This window comes from Chelonoidis abingdonii, chromosome 1 (genome assembly GCF_003597395.2).
Source record: "Chelonoidis abingdonii isolate Lonesome George chromosome 1, CheloAbing_2.0, whole genome shotgun sequence".
Lineage (NCBI taxonomy): Eukaryota > Metazoa > Chordata > Testudines > Testudinidae > Chelonoidis > Chelonoidis abingdonii.
The window spans coordinates 365,973,899-365,996,473 of NC_133769.1; the positions used below are offsets into that span (position 1 = coordinate 365,973,899).

At 51.8% G+C, this 22,575-nt stretch overlaps 1 protein-coding gene across 3 annotated transcripts in view; it reads right to left on the minus strand.

Moving 5' to 3' along the window:
• Positions 1-22,575, minus strand: part of ARRB1 (arrestin beta 1) — a 203,998-nt gene that overhangs the window by 16,598 nt on the left and 164,825 nt on the right. For all 3 annotated transcript variants that reach the window (XM_075061838.1, XM_075061837.1, XM_075061836.1), the window contains 5 exons: positions 9,910-9,969; positions 8,281-8,348; positions 5,371-5,506; positions 4,828-4,912; positions 503-575 (listed from right to left, as the gene is read on the minus strand). In XM_075061838.1, the coding sequence (XP_074917939.1) occupies positions 503-575; positions 4,828-4,912; positions 5,371-5,506; positions 8,281-8,348; positions 9,910-9,969 (422 nt within the window). The remainder of the gene's footprint in view (positions 1-502; positions 576-4,827; positions 4,913-5,370; positions 5,507-8,280; positions 8,349-9,909; positions 9,970-22,575) is intronic.

A 22,575-nucleotide genomic window follows, 5' to 3' on the forward strand; every position in this document is an offset into this window, starting at 1 on the left:
TCAGAGCAGGGGGGGCTGGGAGCCAGGACTCCTGGGTTCTCTCCCCGGCTCTGGGAGGGAAGTGGGAGGGGGTGGATGGGGGCGGGGGCCAGGCTGTTTGGGGAGGCACAGCCTTCACTACCCAGCCCTGAATACATTTGCACAACCCTGATGTGGCCCTTAGGCCAAAAAGTTTGCCCACCCCTGGTCTAGCCAATCAGTTCTTTCTCTCCTTCACCCCACCACATAAGCCTTATTTACGTAAATAAACTCAGCTGCTCTGACTCTGGCGCACACATGGGAGGCAGGGCTGTGAGTCAGAAGAGAGCAGTTTTGCATAATCCTGGAGATCGGTTCTTTAATGGTCCTCAAGCTTGTAGGAAGCAGACAAGAACCATAAAAATCCAAGCTCCCCTGCTAACCTTGGGCTCAGTGGAGAGCCCCAGCACGGTGAGATGTGGCCTGGTCTCTGGAGACGAGCACAGCCATGATACCACCAAAGGAAGCGAGTGGGCATACTCACTCTGCCTCTTCCACAGCCACGGGGCACTTGTACTGAGCAGTGTTGAACAGGCAGATGTCCGCGTACTGGCGCACTGGGGATGAGAGACAGACCCCACGGTTAGGGTGTGCTTCAGTGCAACAGGCATGAGAGCACCGACCAGCCTGTGCCATGTTGTTGGGCAGCCAGGGACACGTGGTGGGAGCACAGGCTGGTCTCAGCACCACTTTCTGGGGATAGTGAGACATAAGGGATCACCCCCCCCCCCATATTCCTGGTACCGCAGCTCAGCAGCGATACGGGAGAATGGGGACAGGAAGACACACCCGGACATTTAGTCCATAACATCTTATATAGAGTTTAAGGCTAGAAGGTACTTTTAGATCCTCTACTCTGCCCTCCTGTCTATCACACGCCATTACATTTTACCTAGTTACCTCCCTACTGAGCCCGTTAACTTGTGTTTGAGCAAAGTTAAACCTGTGTTTGGCGAAGGCACGTCTTCAGTCTGGATCTGAAGACATCAAAAGATGGAGAATCCACCACTTCCCTTGGGAGTTGGTTTCAGTGGCTAATCACCTTCACAGTTAGACATTTGAGTCTTATTTCTAATTTGAATGCGTCTGAATTCAACCTCCTGCCACTGGTTCTTGGTCTGCCTTCGTCAGCTAGATCAGTGGTTCTCAAACTTCTTGTATTGGCGACCCCTGTCAGACAGCAATTCTCTTAGGGTGACCCCGCCTTATAAATTAAAAACAACAGTTTTGATATGTAACACTATTTTAAATACTAGATTTATAATCCTATTGTTTAAAAAGAATTGACCTTTTCTCACCGCTTTGAAATTATGACTAAAACACATTTTTATCGAATTATCGTTATAAGCAGAAAAGTTCTCTCTTTAATAGTTACTGTTTAATACTGGGGCGGGGTGGGGAGGACACGTGAAGAAACTTTGTCAATCTCACTTTTCACAGCAGACCCAGCGCCCCGTTGCCCCCCTTCCTGCTGTGCTGCTGTTGGCAGCAGCGCTGCCTTCAGAGCTTGGCGGCAGCAGCAGTGCCGAAGTTAGGGGGGGCAATGGGGCACCAAGTCTGCTGCGGAAAGTTACAGCTGTATGTTTGTTAATATCACTTTTCACAGCAGACTTGCTAGCTAGCTGGGAGGCTGTGGAAAGTGATATTAACAACTATCCAGAAATGACTTTTCACAGCAGGCTTATTAGCTAGCGGGTCTGCTGTGGAAAGTGATCTTTGTATGTTTGTTAATATCGGCCCTCTCATGTTGCCCCAGTCTCACCCTTTTAGTCTGAAGACCACAAACCTGCACAACACAATACTACAGTCCTCAGAGTCCAATTTCCTTCATGTGGTGACAGTCCAAACATATATATTGTTGAGGAACAACGATCACTGCATGAGATGTTTATAATACTTTTTGTAGTAAATGCACTACATTGCGAGGGAAAGGTGTGTGTAATTTTCTAAAACGCTAGATTTAAATTAGATAGTGTTAGGATATAGATATTCAGGCCTGTCTGCAAAGGCCTATACTTTAAAGACTTATCACTTAGCTAGTTATAGAGCTATAAAAGAAAGAATCAAAAATCACTGTCTGTGTAGTGGCCTTCTCTTACTGTGACAGTCTGAGGCCTGGTTCTTTAGCAGCCATAAACTGGGAAATGTATGGCCACGTCCTCACATTCCAAACTAGTCATATTAAAATAAGGCATCTGGGGCTGTTAGGAAGGTGATTCGATCTATCACCTCCAGAGAAAGGGAAGAGCCTAGAAGATGTAAAAGGAAACCTAGTTTGATCGCATCCTGTCTGGCAAGAACTGACTTATCAATAGACACAACTGGAGAACCCTTATGTCTGTATAGATGTAGTTGTGAAATCCTCACTTCTGTATTGTTTTATATGTTTACTTGGATGGTCTCTGTCTGGTTCTGTAATTGTTTCTGTCTGCTGTATAATTAATTTTGCTGGGTGTAAACTAATTAATGTGGTGGGATATAATTGGTTAGCTAATCATGTTACAATACATTAGGATTGGTTAGGTAAATTTTAGTAGAATGATTGGTTAAGGTATAGCTGAAAATATTACTATATAAATTAGGGGCAAACAGGAAGTAAGTTGGGATTTGGAAAATAAGGAAAAGGAACTTGAATTTAAGCTTGCTGGAAGTTCATCCCAATAAACATTGAATTGTTTGCACCTTTGGACTTCGGGTATTGTTGCTCTCTGTTCATGCGAGAAGGACCAGGGAAGGGTGAGAGTGAAGGAATAAGCCCTCTAACAGATATTTCATAGCAGTTGCTCTCTGCTTCGTGCATGTACTCATGACTCCCACGTAATAACCTCAGGGGGTTCGGACCCACAGTTTGAGAACCGCTGAGCTAGATCAAAGAGCCTGTTAGCACCCATTATTTTCGCCCCATTAAAGTACTTATACCGTGTCATCAAGTCATCTCACAACCTTTTTGATAAACCAAATGAACGGAGCTCTTTGAGTCTCATCTGAAGCCTTTTCTCCAGCCCTCGGATCACTCTGTGGCTCTGTACCCTCTCCAGTTTTTCAACATCCTTTTCAAAGTGGGGACACCAGCTCTAGACCCAGTATTCCAATACTGGGCTCACAAGCGCTGTATACAGAGGTAAGATTGCCTCCCTACTCACTGCGCCCTGGTTTATACATACAAGGATCTCATTAATCCTTGTTGCTCCAGCATCGCCTGGCCTCTTCCCGCCCCACCCATGCCCTGTCCCCTTCTGCCCCCGCACCTCCTGCATGCCGTGGAACAGCTGATCATGGAGGGCGGGAGGCACTGGGAGGGAGGGGGAGGGGCCCGCTGGTGGGTGGGAGGCGCTGGGGGGGTGTGGGCTGATCCGCAGGGCTGCCGCTGGGTACTGAGCACCCACTATTTTTTTCTGTGGGTGCTTCAGCCCCAGAGCACCCCTGGAGTCGGTGCCTGTGCCTGTGGGTACATCTGCACTGAAACAAAGGACCCACGGCTGGCCCGGGTCAGTTGACTCAGGCTCACAGGGCTCGGGCTGGCGACTGGGCTCTGAGACTCCATGTGGGGGGAAGGTCTCAGAACCTGGGCTCCAGCCTGAGCAGCGATACTGCAATTTTATGGCCCTCCAGCCCCAGCCTGAGCCAGCTGATCCAGGTGCTGAGACTCAGTGCCATGAGGGTTTTATCGCAGTGTGGCCATGTCCTGTGTGTTGCTCCTCAGTTCTTCTCAGTGTTTGCCATTCCTCCCCATTTACGGTCCCGGGGGAACAAGAAGAGCACCCTGACCTCGCTCATCAGCCACAGCTCTCAGGTGTCTTTCCCCTACGCGCCCCTCCTCCGTGGCTGAGCAGGGTGATGGGCTCATCTCCCGTTCTCAGATCTCACCTTTCCAGCCCCCTTTCCTTGCTAGTCTGCGGCTGCATCTTTCTGTAACCATCTGGCTCAAGGGCCCCCTGGGAAACGCTTTGGTCAGCACCATATGGCACAGCTGGTCCCTGGAGTGGGAGGAACATCCTTTCCCGTGCTGGGCATGTGGCACTGGTGGAAGGGGCTGGGCTGGCAGCCCTGGAGACCGAAGTGCTCCATGTATCAGGAGAGATGGTCCCTTGGAGTCAAGGCTGAGGCTCGAGGCAGGGCAGGGGCATTGATCCTGCCAGTGCCCTCGCTGTGCCTGTTCTGGGGAGAATGCTATTCGGGGGCTGATCTGGCCCCCCTCAGCAAGGTACCCGAGTCTCTCACAAGGGTCCAGTTTGCCCTGGCAGTCTTCCAGCAAGGTCGGGAAAGCACTGTGCTCCCTGCTTTGCAGATGGGGAGCTGGGCCTCCGAGGGGTGAAGTGACTCAGCTGGGGCCACCCAGGGTGTCTGTGGCAGAGCTGGAAACAGAGGCGGTCTCGACTCCGTGGCCCACCACTGCTCTCAGCCCTGTGAGGGTCACCCAGCTGGACTCTGCCCTTAGGCAGACAGCCGGATGCTCCCAGAGCATGCCAGGGGAGTCGGATGGGAGCAGATCTCTGGGGGTTCAGGCAAAGAGCCAGGCAGGGGGCGAGGCAGGTTGGGAGAAGATGTCTGGGGATGGATAAGGGAGGAAGGGCTCCAGCAGGAGTTGGATGGGGGAGAAGATGCTGGAAATCAGGCAGTTGAGGGCGTGAGAAGGGGATTCAGCATGTGGGGGCAGGTCAGGGCAGCTGCTGGGGGTCAGGGAAGGCCAGGGAGAGGGTTTCAAGGGACCCCAATGGAAGGAGGGGGTAGCCCAGCTGCGACAGCCTGTGATGGTCCCCTCCTGCCATTGTGCACGGCCGATACAGGGAAGGCAGGTGCCCCCCTTACCTGAGATTTTAATCTTCTTCACTGTCTTGTTTGTATTGTTTGTCACGTGGACGTTGACGTTGATTGGCTCGCCATGGTAGTAAATCTGCAGGAACAAGGGCCCCGGCCCATGTCAGCAGGAGGCAGGTGCAAGAGGGCTTCCTGCCTGTGCAGGTCAGGGCACCCCCCAATCAGGGGATGGCTCGGGGAGGGGAGGGAAGGGACCCTCACACCAATGTTTATTAACAACCCACAGAAGGTCTCCCCCCAGCGAGAGCCGTGCGGGGATCAAATAGCCAGGGTCTCTGCCAAGCCTTTGCGGTGTCGGTTCACCAGGCCGAGGGCCGCACTCGGCACTGCATTAAGCGGTGGGGTGGGAGGGCTTCCATGGTATGGAACCCGTCTGCACCTGCTGTGAAGCTGGGCACCAGAATATTTCCCCAGTATTTCCCTTGGGATCTGCTCCTCGCTCAAAGGGCTCAGGGCAGCCGTTAGGCACCAGCGTGAGGGCCCCACGCTGCCAAGTGGCACAGCAGCCCCAGGGAGAGGTGGGGTGTGTCGTACCTCCTTGTCCAGGGACGCCTCCAGATGCAGCGGCTTGTCAGACATCAGGAACTGCCTGGTGGTCTCCGCCATGGGCTGGGGGCCCGGTCGCTCCGGCGCGTACTGCACTTTGCGGATCACCAGGCGCACGGAATTCCTGCCAGCACATGTGGAGGCAGAGGCAGAGGCTGAGCCTGAGCCTGCAGGGATCTGCCCTGAACTCAGACCAATTAACCCTGCCGCCACCCCCTCGGGGGAGGAGGGGGAGTTTTAACCACCTCTTCCTGAGGGAGGGGCTGAGACCCAGAGCGAGGGGTGGGATCAGAATGACGTGGAACCTGATCCAGTCCCGCCATGGCACCAACAAATCAAAGGGGCCCCCATCTCCCTCTCCTCTACGCCTCTTTCCTGGCAGCGCCTCAGGGCTCCACGAGCCCCTTCCCAGCCCAGTCCGGCTCCTTGGATCCTGCCTTTAGCCAGCTGCAGGGAGAGAGGTGAAGTGACTTTTTAGAGGCAGCACTAAGGACATGACCCTGGCTACCACACTCAGCTCTAACCACTAGGTGACTCAGTCACTTGACTTGGCTCAAGCCAAATCCCCCCATCAATCATGCGCCACTGTCACAGCACGTCAGGACACTTGCTCGGGGTGAATGAAATACAAGGTTCCCTGTCACCTCCTGACGAGACAGGCACAGAAACACCACCAGTGGCAACTCTCCCTTTGTAGGCTCAGGTGAGCCAGGCTGGAGCCTCCGAGGTCTGCGTGCGAGTCACTCCGCCTTTGACCACAAGATGGTGCACCTGGCTTTCTCAGCCAGGGCCAAGCCTGTGTGGAGTCAGCAAATGCACCGTTCCCTTCCCGCTTGGGAAGGTGGGTGCTTCTCAGCTATTCCCTGAGAGCCAGGTTCAGTGTTGGCTCTAGTGAGGCTCAGTTCATCCAGACTTTCCCTGGACCTGCCACAGCAGCTAACCCTGACACAACCTCACCGACAGCCAGTCATATTGAGCCCCACACACAAAGTGTCATAGACCCACACATGCGGGGGAAACGAAACAGTGGGGTGGGAGAGGAAGGGGCCTGTGTCTTTGCTCTTTCCACATTAACAGCTGGCTTGGAAAGTTTTGATTGTTATATGTCGAGTTCACTGTACACATGCAAACGAATTCAAAAAGCTCTCCCAGAGCAACAATCAAAACGTACAGCTAGGCAAAGGAAGAACAGGCTGCTGGAGAACTCAGAGTTTTAGACACGATTTGGGTTTTAATGTTCCTAAAGCTTGAACTTTTTGAAATCTCCGCATCGCTTGGCATTACATAATGATTGTCGGATTCCCCTAGAATTTCCTGTTACTGTGAGAATTTAAATAGATCAAAATCAGGAAAAATGCTTAGAAAGAAACACCAGTAATATCCATCCAAATGAGAAAAAAATAAAAATCAAATTCTGCCAAGCCTAATTAAGAGCATGAGGAAAGCACAGGGGCACAGCGGGCCTTCAGCTCAGCCTGTTAATGAACGTACAAACACCCAAAGGAGCTACCTCGCCATTGGCTCTGGGGGCCCACTAGAGGGCACTCAAAATATTTAAAGGGTTACTACCCAATTCCTACACACTACAGTGGGGTTGGCACCCACTAGTACTGACACATGTGCCACAAGTGCTAACCCATCCCCCCACAGCTCCCTGGGTAACAGGCTTCCTTGGTCTGGTCATTTACCCTCTTGGTACCTCAGTTTCCCCATCTGGATAACAAAGAGGATAATACTGATCTGTCTGGCAGTAACCATGCCACAAGTGGGGACCAGAGCCTAGAACCACCAGAGAGGGAGGCCTGGACAGTTACTACCTGAGCTTAATGACTCTGTGACATGGGGGGGAGCTGTGAACCCAGTCATGTTTCTGAGGGGGTTGCCAGTTTCCGTGCCGCTCAGTGGGTTGCCAGCGCTGAAGCTCACCTGCTGTTCTCCCTCAGCGCATCTGCTCCGGCCCCTCCATAGCCCTAACAGGAGCTCTCTGACTAGCACTTCCACCACCCACCCTCAGCAGGCCCCAAACGCTGCGCTCCCTATCAGTGGGGGAAATCTCTGGGCTAGCGACCCACTGGGCGATCCAACAAGGGCTGCGAGGGGTTAGTATGGGGCCCTGCCCCCGCCTACATGGAGACCTGGGAGGGGCTAGATGCTACCCTGGAGCAGAGGGGCTAGATGCTACCACAGAGACCCTCTGTGCTGTCTGCGGGCTGGGGAGCTCCAGCACAAGCCATGTTCAAAGGGCACTACTGCTGCCTGTTGCTGGGCTGGCAACAAGATGCTCGAGGGGGTCATGGAGTTAGCCTCCCATGGCTGTTCGGGGGAGAGGGCGACTGTTCCCAGTCCCTGCCCACTCGCGAGCATCAGGATGCGCTGCGGACGAACGGAAACCAACCACCCCAGTGGCTGGCGTAGGGAACGCTACCAGCCTAGCTCAGCTGGAGCCCATGCGGGCAGTTGGGCTCCAGCCCTCGGAGGGGCAACTTGGGTGGGAACTTGGCTCCTCGCCCCAGCTGGGGGAAACCACTGGCCCCGTGGGTGAGTGGAAGGAAGCGAGCGGCAGGCTAGGGATCAGAACAAGGCGTGTGGAAGGCCCACAAAGGCCATCGATGGCTGTGGAGGATGGGGTGTATAGAGCAAGCCGCTGGTATTTCCAGCTAACACCGACCAGCTGCTGCGGGTTGGTGGAGCTGTCATTACGGGACCGAGCAACAGCTCTGCTCCACTTTCAGCCTGTCGTGTCAGCATCCTCGGCTCCATCAGGGCAGCGGGACCAGCTTCCCCAAGAGCTGATCTCTCAGGCCTGTTCACAGCTGGATGAACCATTCCGTCCCCTGATTCTGTGTTCTCTCCCCAGTGCTGCCGGGCGGCGTCAATACAAACATCGGCCCCGTTTACCTCTTGTGGATTTTCTCCTCCAGGTTCTCTGCACAGAAAGCTTTCACCTCGTAGTCAACGCCACAGGCCTACAACGCAGAACAAAGTGGGGTAGGAAGCTGGGAAATCATTTCTCCTGGCCCTAGCTTATCTCCCCAGCTGGGGTCTAACGGCTTTGATATGTCCGTACGTGGTAAGGTGCCAGCTGGAGCGTGTGTGCGTGTCACTCTGCGCTCCTAAACCAGTTGTGTGCACCACTATCCTCTATTTGAAGGCCTCAGAAATGCTCAACTTTATCATAGCCCCCATACTGCTAATGGAGATTCTCCTTTCGCTCATGTGGCAGGGGTCTGGGCCTTTGAAACAAAAGGATTTGAGTTCCAGCCTGAGTATTACCACCAAGTTCCAAGCGGCTAGCCTGGTTATGAATCCTAGGTATTACAATGTCTACATTTGAGTTGTTGTCTCATAGCGATCGCTAAGACCAAGTAACCAATTCCCATTTCCACATGCTCCTACCCTTCCACAAAGCTCATCTTCTGGGCTGACATGTTCAGGATCTGGTCTCAGTGCAAAGGGTCATTTTTCAGGAGGGAGGAATGTGGGGGAGTTGGAGCAGAATCCCAGTAGCTGATTTGGAATGGTGAGCGAGTGGTGAAAACTCGACTTTTCCCCTGGGCAGAAGTTTTCCACCTGCCATGAGTGTGGCAGGCAAGAAGCACCTGAAAATCAGGCTGGTGGAGGGTGAAAACTGGGGTACAGACAATGGGGCAAATGCCACCATGCTAAGTTTAACGGCGTTTATTACTATGGAATCATTAATAGTCATACAGAGACAGGACACCCTTGAGTTGTAAGGGGCTGTTCTTGTAGAAATTGCCCTTCCTTGCTCAGCAGATCTGCCTGTTGTGTGTGTCAGAGCCAGAGCTGCTGGCTTTAGTGACCACAAGTCTGAGCCCCCTTTAGCCTTGCAGAGCAACCAGGGCTCTGGGAGAGGAAGCTGGAGTCTGTTTTGGGCGGGGGGGGGGCATCTATGGAATTGTTCATTTACAGGGCCAGTCTGCAAGTCCATGGAAAACCCATCGTGACCCCCTTGCTCTTAAGGGTGCCATTTGGCCTGTGGACCATTTATTTGGTTATGAAGCTTAAGAAGGAAGGAACCCAGCTTGACTCTCAGATCCTGGGGGAGCTGGTAGGGCAGGCAGTATTGGGGATCTCTGTACTGTACTGTGAATTTGACATCATTCCACCAGCACAGCTGGGCCAGGATGATAATCCCAGTACTGAGAATCCCGTAGCAAAATCTTTTTGTTTGAAGCTGCTCTGGAAAGGACTGAGACACAATAAATAAGGAGCCTCCCACCTTGTCGTTGGCTTACAGTCCCCTTTCAGAGCCACCTCATCATCCCCTGGAAGCTGCATGTAATTTGCTCCATGCTCCTCAGACACCTGAAGAGCTCTGAGTGGCGTGAGACAGCGCCACCAGTCCAAGACGCTGCCATCCATTGCTGGGGCACTTAGAATGTCTGAGCCAACCCAGGCCTTCTGAAGCAACCCTCCCCCGGTCTGGCTGAGTGATCGCCATGCCTCTGCGGAGCAAGGAAGAAGCTGGGAGCTACTGACCGACAGAGAGGACACAAATGAAGTTACCTTCCCCGTGTCCTCCGGTCCAGGCTGCAGTGTGACGGAACACGGCAGGTTGGGAGGGATCTGAAACAGAAATGAAAGGCAGGGTTGGATTGTAACCAGGGGTAGCCCACGGAAGAGACCAAGTACCTGCCTGCTCCACAAAAATTAGCTAAACTGCAGTATGGGACTCTAGTGACCTACCTTGGAAGGATGAAGGGCTCAGCCGGTCTCCCAGGGACTTGAACCTGCACTTCCAGGGTGTCTCAGTGTCCCAGGTCGGAGCAGGGTTGAATTTGGGGGCCCGAAGGGTGAGTTACACCAGGGGGGAATTTGGCCCTGGTGCTGAGTGGTCCAATCCTGCAAGGTGCTGAAGCCTCCTGCAGGATGTTGTGCGCTCCTTGCCCCTGGCTGAGGGCAGGTGCTTGGCATCTCACCGGAGACAGCCAGCCCCTTGGAGCACTCGAGTCAAACGCAAGAGACAACCCGGCCTGCATCCATGTCCCGGCTACTGAGGGTTGCTGCAGCCGGCCTGGCAAGCGGTGGTCAGACAGCTCCTTAGGAAGCTCTGGCATCTCCTGAATGTTTCCCAGTGCTCTGCAGAGCAGCCTCACACACATGCCCATGGGCTGCTTTCTGCCCTGCTGCTATCCTCAATGACCTGCACGGACTCTCACTGCACCTCAGCGTGCAAACAGCTCTCTGGCTAAGCCAGGGGTGGTGGGCAAGCAGGGAATGTTATCCAGAGACCTCTTGGTGCCAGCTAGCGATGACTCAGGGGGTGCATGGAGTTTTACAGGGCCCTCTGGCTCAGATAGATGCACGATAATTCGCTAAAGGGTAGCTTGTGACATCTTCACCAAGGTCCAGAAAGCCACGGGTCATGGTAATTGCTGTGAAATGTGCGTATTTAGAAGTCGTATGTCTCCAGTGAAAATTCTGTTCTTAAGGCAGGAAACCAGGAAGTAACAGACGCGTCACCCTCTGTCTGGTCACATGTGTATTGGGCAGTGCATATCTCACAACGGACACCTGTTTGCAAACTGTGCCGAGCGCTAGTGAACAGACTGTGAAATCTTCAAGAGGGGGGAATTTACAGGGAGAACAACCAGCAGGACAGGAATCCTGCTCAGGAGTAAAGACACTGGATGGCTGGGGTATCTATGGGAATGCAGAGACATGCCCTGAATCTTTCATTGAGGAGGGCTTGTCTCATAAACGGGAGATCCCAGCTGAAGAGCTGTGAAAAGCTGGAAGGACTCAGGCAAGCAGCGATCTAGTTAAATCTAGGCTCTAGGAGGAATGTTGTGATTTGATTATATATGTAACGATGTGCTTCCAATACTCCTACTTGAGTCTCTATACCGGTAAATAAACTTTTCCTTGTTTTCACTATAAACTTATCTAAGAGTTGGGTGGTAGCGGAGCAGTGACCTGAGGTGGACCTGGTAAGCTGGGGTGTCCTGCTACTTTGAAATCAGCATGTCAGGTTCTGTATGCTCCAGGGGGTGCTCGAAGGACTCAGGGGTTGGGCTGTGCCTGTCACTGCGCAGGCCTAGAGGGGAGGGTTTGGGTTGCCCGTGGGACTGAGGAGCTGACCCCTGACAGGCTTCCTCATGCTAACGGCCGGTGGCAGCAACCCTGGGAAGCGTCACAGTGAACATTCTGCATGAGACGGAGACCCTAGGGCCGCAGCTTCAAATCCCATGTCCAGCTCTTGCTCACCCCTACGGGCTGCTAATGAAACAGCATCACAGCAACAGCGGTTAAACTGCACGGCCCTTTAAGGAGCAGAAGGGCGACAGAGGCTGGCGGCATGCCCCACTCCCTTTGCAATGGCTGTCCCAGGGGAGGAGCGGTTCTTTGCTCCAGCCCAGATGTGTGGACAAGGCAGTGACCTCCGGCAGCAGTTCCAACAGTCAGCCACTAGGGGGCACAATTTAACAACAGCAGGCCAGATCCCCCGGCGGGCATCTGTCCCAGTAGCTGTATGGAAGTAAATGGAGATTCCGGCCCAGTAGGTTTCCCCTTCTATCCAAGGCTCTCAAAACTCCAGTTCTTATATTATCCGCATGAGCAAGCTGTAGGATACATAGCAGGCTCATAGGCTCAGAGACTTTAAGGCCAGATGGGACCATCATGATCATCTAGTCCAGTGGTTCTTGTATCCCAAAGTGGGTCACGACCCTATTTTAATGGGGTCACCAGGGCTGGCTTAGATTTGCTGGGGCCCAGGGCTGAAGCCCAAGCCCCACTGCACAGGCCCAAAGCCCTTGGGCTTCAGCCCTGGGTGGCAGGGCTCAGTGTTAAGGCCCCCTGCCTGGGGCTGGAGCCCTGGGGCTTCAGCTTTGGCCCCCTCGCCCGGAGCGGCAGGGCTCAGAGGGGGCTCATGCTTCCATCCCCCCTTCTTGGGGTCGTGGAGTCACTTTTGTTATCAGAAAAGGATTACAGTGCAATGAAGTTTGAGAAACCTTGATCTAGTCTGATCTCCTGTACATTGCAGGCCACAGAACCTCACCTACCCACTCCTGTGATAGAGCCAGATCCTCTGGCTGAGTCACTGACATCCTCAGGTCATGATTTAAAGACTTTGAGTTACAGAGAATCCACCATTTACACTAGTTTAAACCTGCAAGTGACCTGTGCCACACGCTGCAGAGGAAAGCGAAAACCCCTCCAATATGACTCGGGGAAAAATTCTTTCCCAACCCCAATTATGGGGATCAGTTAGACCCTGAGCATGTGAGTGAGTCCCACCAGCCAGACCCCTGAGAGAGAATCTCACTCATCACTGAAATGCAGCCACCTCGGAGGGGGAACACAGCACATGTGTAACAGCTGAGTGAAGAATGCTGTATCCAATTAAAAGCACAGATGAGAGATGGGGAAATGTGGACAGGCAGAACAGAATTACCTGAGTAAACGTTATCCAGGGTGTTGGATCCAAATCTCTTACAAAATGTGCCAAGTGATATTTAATGAGCACGAATAGCAAGACCTCAGTGTCCGGGCACATCTGAAAGAACTTCCAAAGCCTGGCGCCCCCTAGTGCCACACTAGGGCATTGGTCCTGCCATTACTCAGAGGGAAGAGCACCCCCTACTGACTCAGTAATTCCATAGCTTATTGGCTAGAGACTGTCTTGTTTAGATACAGGGTAACATTTTCTAAGGGTCCTACATGACTAAGGAGCACAAGTCCTGTTAACTTTCAATGGAATTTGGGTGCCTAAATCCCTTGGGCACTTTTGAAAATGTTACCCACAATGGCCAGCACAATGGGGACATTATTCTTACTGGGGCTCTGGGCATTACTGTAACACAACTAACTCATCCTCGGTCAATTTTTAATCAGTTTCACTTATTGGTTTTCAGGCACTACAGTATGCACTGGAAAACTGTCAGGTTTAAATAGGGGTGAGAACCATTTTCACTGAAATGAAGAAACCATCAGAAACATTCTGTTCAGATTAGGCTTTGCAACCCTCCCTACTTTTAAAAAGAAACAACCAATCCCTCAGTTCAGGATCTAGTTTAAAGTGAGTGGCCCTTTAAATATCCCAAACCCAAGAAGTTATCAAATGTATAAACACATTTTTAATCTGTGGGATTTGGCGGAATTAAGGTTGCTTTACAGGGACATGGGAGTGTTTACAAATCTGGTGACCCAGGGGAGCTTAGCTGCAGCCTGAGGCATGGGAAATATTGCTGCTTTGCTTTTCTGCTCTGCCGTGGTGGAGCCCCATGTGCCTGTGCTCGCCGGCTGGGCACAGCCTGCGATCTCAAACCACTCCCTCATTGTCCTCCTCACCTCTCTTTGCCAGGAGGCCAATGAGTGTCAGGCTACTGGTGTGCAGAGACCACGGCTTGTCCTGCCGATCAGTTTGGTCTCATTGTGTCCTGACACTCCCCGTCAGTCTGTCTGTCTCCCTCTCTTATCTTATACTTAGACTGTAAACTGCTTGGGGCAGGAATCAGCTTGTTCTCTGTTTGAACAGCACCTGGCACAATGGGGTCCAGGTCAGGGCCGGCTCCAGCATTTTTGCTTCCCCAAGCGGCAAAAAAGAAGAAAAGCCGCGATCGGCGGCAGCTCTACCACCACCACTTCATTCTTCGGCCGCAATTCAGGACCCGCCGCCAAATTGCGGCCGAAGAGCCGGACGTGCCGCCCGTTTCCATTGGCCGCCTCAGGCACCTGCTTGCTGGGCTGGTGCTTGGAGCTGGCCCTGGTCCTGGGCGGCCAGTCCCCCGGCCTCCTGGGGAGGCTAACCCCCGGCCCTCCTCTTGTGCCCCCCCCCCTCCTGCACAGGAGCCCAAAGCACCTCCACCACGGCCCCCTAGCCCCAGCGCCAGATGGCCAAAGGCGAGGCCCCAGCAGCCCTGGTGTGCCACAGCCTCAGCACCCACAGCACCCACAGCCCCAGGTGGCCCCCCAGTCAGAGGGCTCCGGGTGTCTGGGCAATGCGGTCACTGCACCCCCGGCTGCCCCCAGTCCTGGTGTTTGGGCAGCAGCCCCGGAGCACCAGACAGGCAGCCCAGCCCAGCACCAGCCGCTCTGGCAGCCCTGAGTTTCTGCAGGAGGCAGGCTGGCCTGGAGGCATGGCCATGGTAGGCTATTTGGGGAGGCACAGCCTCCCCCTGCCTACAGTATCTGCCGCTCATGGTGCTGATCCATGGCTGGGTCTCCTTGGCACTATGCTAACACAAATAATAATTTACCCTTAGCCCAAGCTCTTTCGCGACCCAGCGATAGGTTTTTATGCAGCCTGTATCACTGCGCTGCTTTCCCTCCTATTTCACCAGCTATTGCCATCTGTAGCATATAGTGCAGGGGAGCGGGCTCTGGGTTTGCCCTACTCCAGAGCTCCCGCCGGGGCACAGTGTCATAAACAGATAGTTAAGGGTTAATGTCTCTTTTACCTGTAAAGGGTTAAGAAACTCAGTGAACCTGGTTGACACCTGACCAGAGGACCAATGGGGGGACAAGATACTTTCAAATCTTGGTGGAGGGAAGTTGATCGATAGCAAACAACAAACAAAAAAACCACACAACAATAAAGAGGGATGGGACATCAATCCAGGCTCTCCAAATCTTCTGAATCAGTCTCTCATGTTTCAAACTTGTAAGTAATTAGCCAGGCAAGGCAGATAAGTCTTATGTTTGTTTTCTCAACTTGTAAATGTTTCTTTTTGCTGGAAGGATTTTAACTCTGTTTGCTGTAACTTTGAACCTAAGGCTGGGGGATGGGGGGCCTCTGGTCTATAGGAATCTGATTACCCTGTAAAGCATTTTCCCTTCTGATTTTGCAGAGATAATTTTTACCTTTTCTTTTTTGAATTAAAAGCTTTCTTTTTAAGAACCCTGATTGATTTTTTCCTTGTTTTAAGATCCAAGGGGTTTGGATCTGTGTTCACCAGGAATTGGTAAAGCCCCTCAAGACAACCCAGGGAGGGGATGAAGTTTGGGGGGGACAGAGCGTGCCCCAGACACTGGAATTCTGGGTCCAGATTTGGGAGTTAGGCTTATGATATGGTGGCAGAAGTGGGATGTAAGAATCCAGAAGCCAGTAGGAATATTATTTTTCTTTTCTCTGCTAAGGGCTTTTAGCAGAGAGAAAGGGTTGGTTTTAAAAGTAGCCAGAGAAAGTTTTTTTTTTCTGCTGCTTTGGTGGCTTGCATTTTAAGCAAGGAGCCATTAGGTGACATTAAGAGTCTTTTGTTAAACAATAGCACTCCCATTGGGAGTCAAGTACCCAGCAAACACACAGGTAATAAAGTGGCTTTTGTTTTTGGTTAATTTACATATCAAACATAGCTAGGAAAATGTAAACAAAGGAGTTGCTAGGCAGACTCCAGGAGAGACAACAGAGAGCCAACAGTTTAGACAACAAACACCAGAGAGCACCCCAACACAAGAAAACAGGAACCATGACTACCAAAGATGCCCTAAAGCAGGAACGAGCGAGACTAGAGGCAGAGGAACAAATAAAAGACGCAGATCACAGGCGAGACCTGGAAAAAAAATACAAGAGATGGAGCTGAGAGAAAAAGAAAAAAGACGCTGCTACAAAAGAGAACAAGCAGCCAAGGAGGCAGCCCACAAAGAGGCCGCCCTTAAAGAGAAACAAAAGCAGAGAAAGATGCAGCCTTCCAACGAGAGATGGAAAAACAGAGGAGGCCCACAGGCAGGGCCCTGGAATTAGAACAGGCTAAGCATCAGAACCCAGCCAATCCTAACCCCCCGTCGCCAGTTGTTGTTCAACCGCACAAAGAAATTTCCCAACTACAAGGCAGGTGATGACACTGAGGCCTTCTTAGAAAATTTTGAAAGAGCCTGCATTGGGTACAGCATCCCTGAAGACCAGTACATGGTAGAGCTGAGGTCACACCTCAGTGGACCCTTAGCAGAGTGGCGGCTGAAATGCCAAAGGACCAAATGAACGATTATAAACTGTTTCAAACCAAGGCCAGATACAGAATGGGGATAACCCCGGATCATGCCCGTCGGCGTTTCAGAACCCAAAAGTGGAAACCAGATGGGTCATTTCCAAACACGCCTACTACGTTGGAAGAATTATAAGGCCTGGATATCAGGAACCAATGTTCAATCCATTGACGAACTGCACCTCCTCATACAAATGGAGCAGTTCTTGGATGGTGTTCCTGAGGACATAACACGGTACATCAAGATGGAAAACCCAAAAATCTCACCGAGGCGGGGGAGATTGGAGCCAAATGGATGGAAGTGGCAGAAAGCAAGAAAGCTACTGTAAAGGGGAATGAAAACCCCAGGGGGCACACCGACAATAAACCCTACAACCGAGGGCAACCCAAAACCCACCTACAACCCAAGGAAAGCCACAGACACCCTATTTTCCACCTCACCAGTCTCCAGTAACTCACCTCGACCCAGTGACCAGTTAGCTGGAAGATGCTATAAGTGTAATGAACTGGGACATATAAAGGCCAACTGCCCAAAGAACCCCACCCGGGTGCAAGTCATTACACCACCATCACACCAAAGATCCCCAGGCCCAGATACCTCTCAAATCCCCTTGGAGCGAAGGGAAAATTTGAGAGTGGGCGGAAAGAAGGTTACCGCGTGGAGAGACACGGGGGCACAAGTGTCAGCTATCCACCAATCCTTCGTGGATCCAAACTCATCAACCCAAAGGCCAAAGTGACCATTTACCCCTTCATGTCACAAGCTGTAGACTTGCCTACAGCTGAACTGCCTGTCCAGTACAAAGGCTGGTCAGGAATGTGGACTTTTGCAGTCTATGACAATTATTCCATCCCCATGCTACTGGGGGAAGACTTGGCCAACCAGGTGAAGCGGGCCAAGAGAGTGGGAATGGTTACACGCAGCCAAGCCCAGGCAAGCTTCCAGACCCATTCCTGTTCCTGAGCCGTCCACAGGGAACCCGTCTGTGTTACCAGAGACCCAGACAGAGGTAGTGGACCCGATCCCATGCCAACGGCTGAACCAGCCACAGCACCTCCAGTCCCAGGCCCGGAACTGGAACAGCAACCAGCACCAGCACCAGCAATTGCAACCACATCTTCAACCTCAACGCCAGAGGGGGCCAGCGAGCCTGAACTGGCAGAAGCAACAGACAACCATACCGAAGAGGCTCAGCCAGAGCCTGAAATACCCCCAGGTGCACCAGCGGAGAGCGGTTCACCAGCAACAGAAACAACCCCATCACCTACATCGCTTCCAGAGGGACCAAGCCCAAGTCCACAGTCTGAGAAGAAGAACTGGTGTCCCAGCCTCAAGGGAACAGTTCCAGACTGAGCAGGAAGCAGATGACAGCCTTCAGAAAGCTTGGGTGGCGCACGGAGCACCCCACCGCCTCTCAGCTCTTCTAACCGATCCCGGTTTGTTATAGACCAAGGACTTTTATACAAGGAAATTCTTTCTGGTGGACACCAGGAAGAATGGCAGCCGCAAAAACGTTGGTGGTTCCAACTAAGTACCGGGGGAAGCTCTTAAGCTTAGCCCATGATCATCCCAGTGGCCATGCTGGGGTGTGAACAGAACCAAAGACAGATTGGGGAAGTCCTTCCACTGGGAGGGGATGGGCAAGGACGTTGCCCAGTATGTCCGGTCTTGTGAGGTGTGCCAAAGAGTGGGAAAGCCCCAAGATCTGGTCAAGGCCCCTCTCCAGCCACTCCCCATAATTGAGGTCCCATTTCAGCGAGTAGCTGTGGATATTCTGGGTCCTTTCCCAAGAAAGACGCCCAGAGGAAAGCAGTACGTACTGACTTTCGTGGACTTTGCTACCCGATGGCCGGAAGCAGTAGCTCTAGGCAACACAGGGCTAAAGCGTGTGCCAGGCCCTAACAGACATTTTTGCCAGGGTAGGTTGGCCCTCCGATATCCTTACAGATTCAGGATCTAATTTCCTGGCAGGCACCATGAAAGACCTGTGGGAAACTCATGGGGTGAATCACTTGGTTGCCACCCCTTACCACCATCAAACCAATGGCCTGGTCGAAAGGTTTAATGGAACTTTGGGGCCATGATCCGTAAATTCGTGAATGAATACTCCAATGACTGGGACCTAGTGTTGCAGCAGTTGCTCTTTGCTTACAGGGCTGTACCACATCCCAGTTTAGGGTTTTCACCATTTGAACTTGTGTATGGCCACGAGGTTAAGGGGCCATTACAGTTGGTGAAGCAACAATGGGAGGGGTTTACACCCTCTCCAGGAACTAACATTCTGGACTTTGTAAGCAACCTACAAAACCCTCCGACACTCTTTAGCCCTTGCTAGAGAAAACCTAAAGGATACTCAGGAAGAGCAAAAGGCCTGGTATGATAAACATACCAGAGAGCGTTCCTTCAAGAGAGGAGACCAGGTTATGGTCTTGAAGGCGCAACAGGCCCATAAGATGGAAGCATCATGGGAAGGGCCATTCACGGTCCAAGAGCGCCTGGGAGCTGTTAACTACCTCATAGCATTTCCCAATTCCTCACTAAAACCCAAAGTGTACCATGTTAATTCTCTCAAGCCCTTTTATTCCAGAGACTTACAGGTTTGTCAGTTTACAGTCCAGGGAGGAGATGACGCTGAGTGGCCTGACGGTGTCTACTACGACGGGAAAAAAGGACGGTGGCGTGGAAGAGGTGAACCTCTCAACCACCCTGGAACGTCTGCAGCGGCAACAATCAAGGAGCTGTGCACTAGCTTCGCCCCATTGTTCTCAGCCACTCCAGGACGGACTGAACAGGCATACCACTCCATTGACACAGGTAATGCTCACCCAATTAGAACACCACCCTACCGGTGTCTCCTCACGCCCAAGCTGCTATAGAACGGGAGATCCAGAACATGCTACAGATGGGTATAATACGCTCATCTACCAGTGCATGGGCATCTCCAGTGGTTCTGGTACCCAAACCAGATGGGGAAATACGCTTTTGCGTGGACTACCGTAAGCTAAATGCGGTAACTCGTCCCAGACAACTATCCAATGCCACGCACCGATGAGCTATTGGAAAAGTTGGGACGTGCCCAGTTCATCTCTACAATAGACTTAACCAAGGGGTACTGGCAAGTACCGCTAGATGAACCTGCCAAGGAAAGGTCAGCATTCGTCACCCATGCAGGGGGTGTATGAATTTAATGTACTTCCTTTCGGGCTGCGAAATGCACCCGCCACCTTCCAGAGGCTGGTAGATGGTCTGCTAGCAGGACTGGGAGAATATGCAGTTGCCTACCTCGATGATGTGGCCATTTTTTCAGACTCCTGGCCCGAACACCTAGTACACTGGAAAGGTCTTTGAGCGCATCAGGCAGGCAGGACTAACTGTTAAGGCCAAAAAGTGTCAAATAGGCCAAAACAGAGTGACTTACCTGGGACACCAGGTGGGTCGAGGAACCATAAACCCCCACAGGCCAAGGTGGATGCTATCCAAAGTGGCCTGTCCCAAAGTCAAAGAAACAGGTCCAATCCTTCTTAGGCTTGGCCGGGTACTACAGGCGATTTGTACCACACTACAGCCAAATCGCTGCCCCACTGACCGACCTGACCAAAAAGACCCAGCCAAATACAGTTAAGTGGACTGATGAGTGTCAGGAGGCCTTTACCCAACTTAAGGCGACGCTCACGTCTGACCCTGTGCTAAGGGCCCCAGACTTTGACAAACCATTCCTAGTAACCACCGATGCATCTGAGCGTGGTATAGGAGCAGTTCTCATGCAGGAAGGACCGGATCACAACTTCCATCCTGTCGTGTTTCTCAGCAAGAAACTATCTGAGAGGGAAGCACTGGTCAGTCAGTGAAAAGGAATGCTATGCCATTGTGTACGCCCTGGAAAAGCTACGCCCATACGTTTGGGGACGGCGGTTCCAGCTACAAACTGACCATGCTGCGCTAAAGTGGCTTCATACAGCCAAAGGGAACAACAAGAAACTTCTTCGTTGGAGTTTAGCTCTCCAAGATTTTGATTTTGAAATTCAACACATTTCAGGAGCTTCTAACAAAGTAGCTGATGCACTCTCCCGTGAGAGTTTCCCAGAATACACTGGTTAAAAAATTGTCCTTAAGATGTAGAAGTCTTGTAGTTTACATACTTAGTAGTATATGTAAAGGTGCATGTGTTTTATTAATCTGTTTAGTTTAAAGTTCTAGGAAGAAATCACCGCCAGTGAAGTTTCCCACTGTCTGTGATTTGGGGGGCGTGTCATAAATAGATAGCTAAGGGTTAATGTTTCTTTTACCTGTAAAGGGTTAACAAAGGGAACCAAACACCTGACCAGAGGACCAATCAGGAAACCGGATTTTTCAAAGTCAGGGAGGGAATTTTTGGGGTCTGAGTCTTTTTGTCTGTCTCTCAGCTATGAGAAGGTCTTTTTCTATCTTCTAATCTTCTGTTTCCAAATTGTAAGTACAAAGTAGAAAAACAATATAGGCTTTTATGTTTTTTGGTTGTATTTACATGTGTGTAGTTGCTGGAATGTTTAAATTGTATATCTTTTTGAATAGAGGTGTTTATTCATTTTTTTCTTTTAAGCAATAGATCCTGTATTATTGTCATCTTGATACAGAGAATTTTGATGTCTTTTTTCTTTCTTTTTTTATATAAAGTTTCTTTTTAAGACTTGTTTGAGTTTTTCTCTCTGGGTAGGCTAAGGAACAAGGGGAGGGAATTCTCTTTTGTGTTAGATCTACGGAGGGTAAGCTCTGCAGCACCAGGGAATTGGTGGGAGGGGAAGAGAGATAGAATCATTTCTGTTTCCTTGTATTTGGGTTTGTCTCTTTGTGGAATAGAGGAGACATGCTTCTTGGTATTGTGATGTAAAGAGATTGCATCAGTACTCTCAGGTTAGCCCAGAGAGGAAAGTCTGGGTGGGAGAGAGGGGGAAGGGAAGTGGGTTATTTCCCTTTGTTGTGAGACTCAGAGTTCTGAGTCTTGGGGTCCTCTCCAGGGAAAGGTTTTGGGGAGACCAGAGGGGCCAAAACACCTGGAATTTTTGATGGTGGCAGCGAGATAAGCTAAGCTGGTAATTAAGCTTGGAGGTTCATGCTAAGCACCCAGACATAAGTTCAGAGTGGGGAAGAAACCTTGACACACAGGGGACTCGGGGCTGCACCATGCTGCTCCCGGAAGCAGCGGCATGGCCCCCGTTCCAGCTCCTATGTGCTCCAATGGCCCCCTGTGGCGCCCCAAAAGAAGGACATGAGGTAAGCGCCGCAACTGGAGCTGGCATCCCGGAGCCTCTCCTGTGCCCCAAACCCTGCCCTAGCCCTGATCCCCTTCCTGTCTGCCAAACCCCTTGGTCCCAGCCCAGAGCACCCTCTTTGCACCCCAAACCCCTCATCCCCAGCCTTACCCCAGAGCCCACACCCCCAACTGGAGCCTGCACCCCTCCACCCCAATCCCCAGCCCTGATCCCCTCCCACCCTCCAAACTCCTCGGTCCCAGCCCAAAGCACACTCCTGCACCCCCTAACCCCACATCCTCAGCCCCACCCCGAGCCCGCACCCCCCAGCCAAAAGTCCTCACCCCCCCCCACACCCCAATTCCCCCACCCCAGCCCATAGCCCCCTCCCACCCTGAACTCCTCATTTCTGGCCCCACCCCGGAGCCCGCACCCCAAACCCAATTTTGTGAGTGTTCGTGGCCCACCATACAATTTCTATTCCCAGATGTGGCCCTCGGGACAAAAAGTTTGCCCCCCCCCACCCCCGACTGCCTCGCCTCTGTTGTGTCTGCAGGATTCTCAGACCAGGGCATGTTTTAGTGGCTCTAATGGGATGTCTGTCTGGTTACTGGATGCTGTGAGATCTATTTGGTTGTGGAATAGTTTCCCCGTGGAAGAGGCAGAAACTTCACCAACTAATTCTGAGCTAGACTGAACATAGCACTGGAGAATATGCTGCAGGAAACAGCCGTGGGCCAGACTAGATGCATTGAGCCAATGTGAGGCAGCACACCACCATTGCAGGGTATTTTTAAGGTCCCATCAGTGTCTGCAGAACTAAAAATGTTATGTTACAAACAGCTCCCAGCTCTAAGGGTTGCAAAGAAAGCTTTCCCTATGCGGCCCACTGCAGCTTTGCCTTCCTGAATCTGCAGAGAGCCTGCAACAGCAGCTCTGACGACTGGCACGAACTACAATGGGGCATTTGCTCTGATGCAAAATGAGCATAATATCAGCCCTGTTAACTATCTCACTG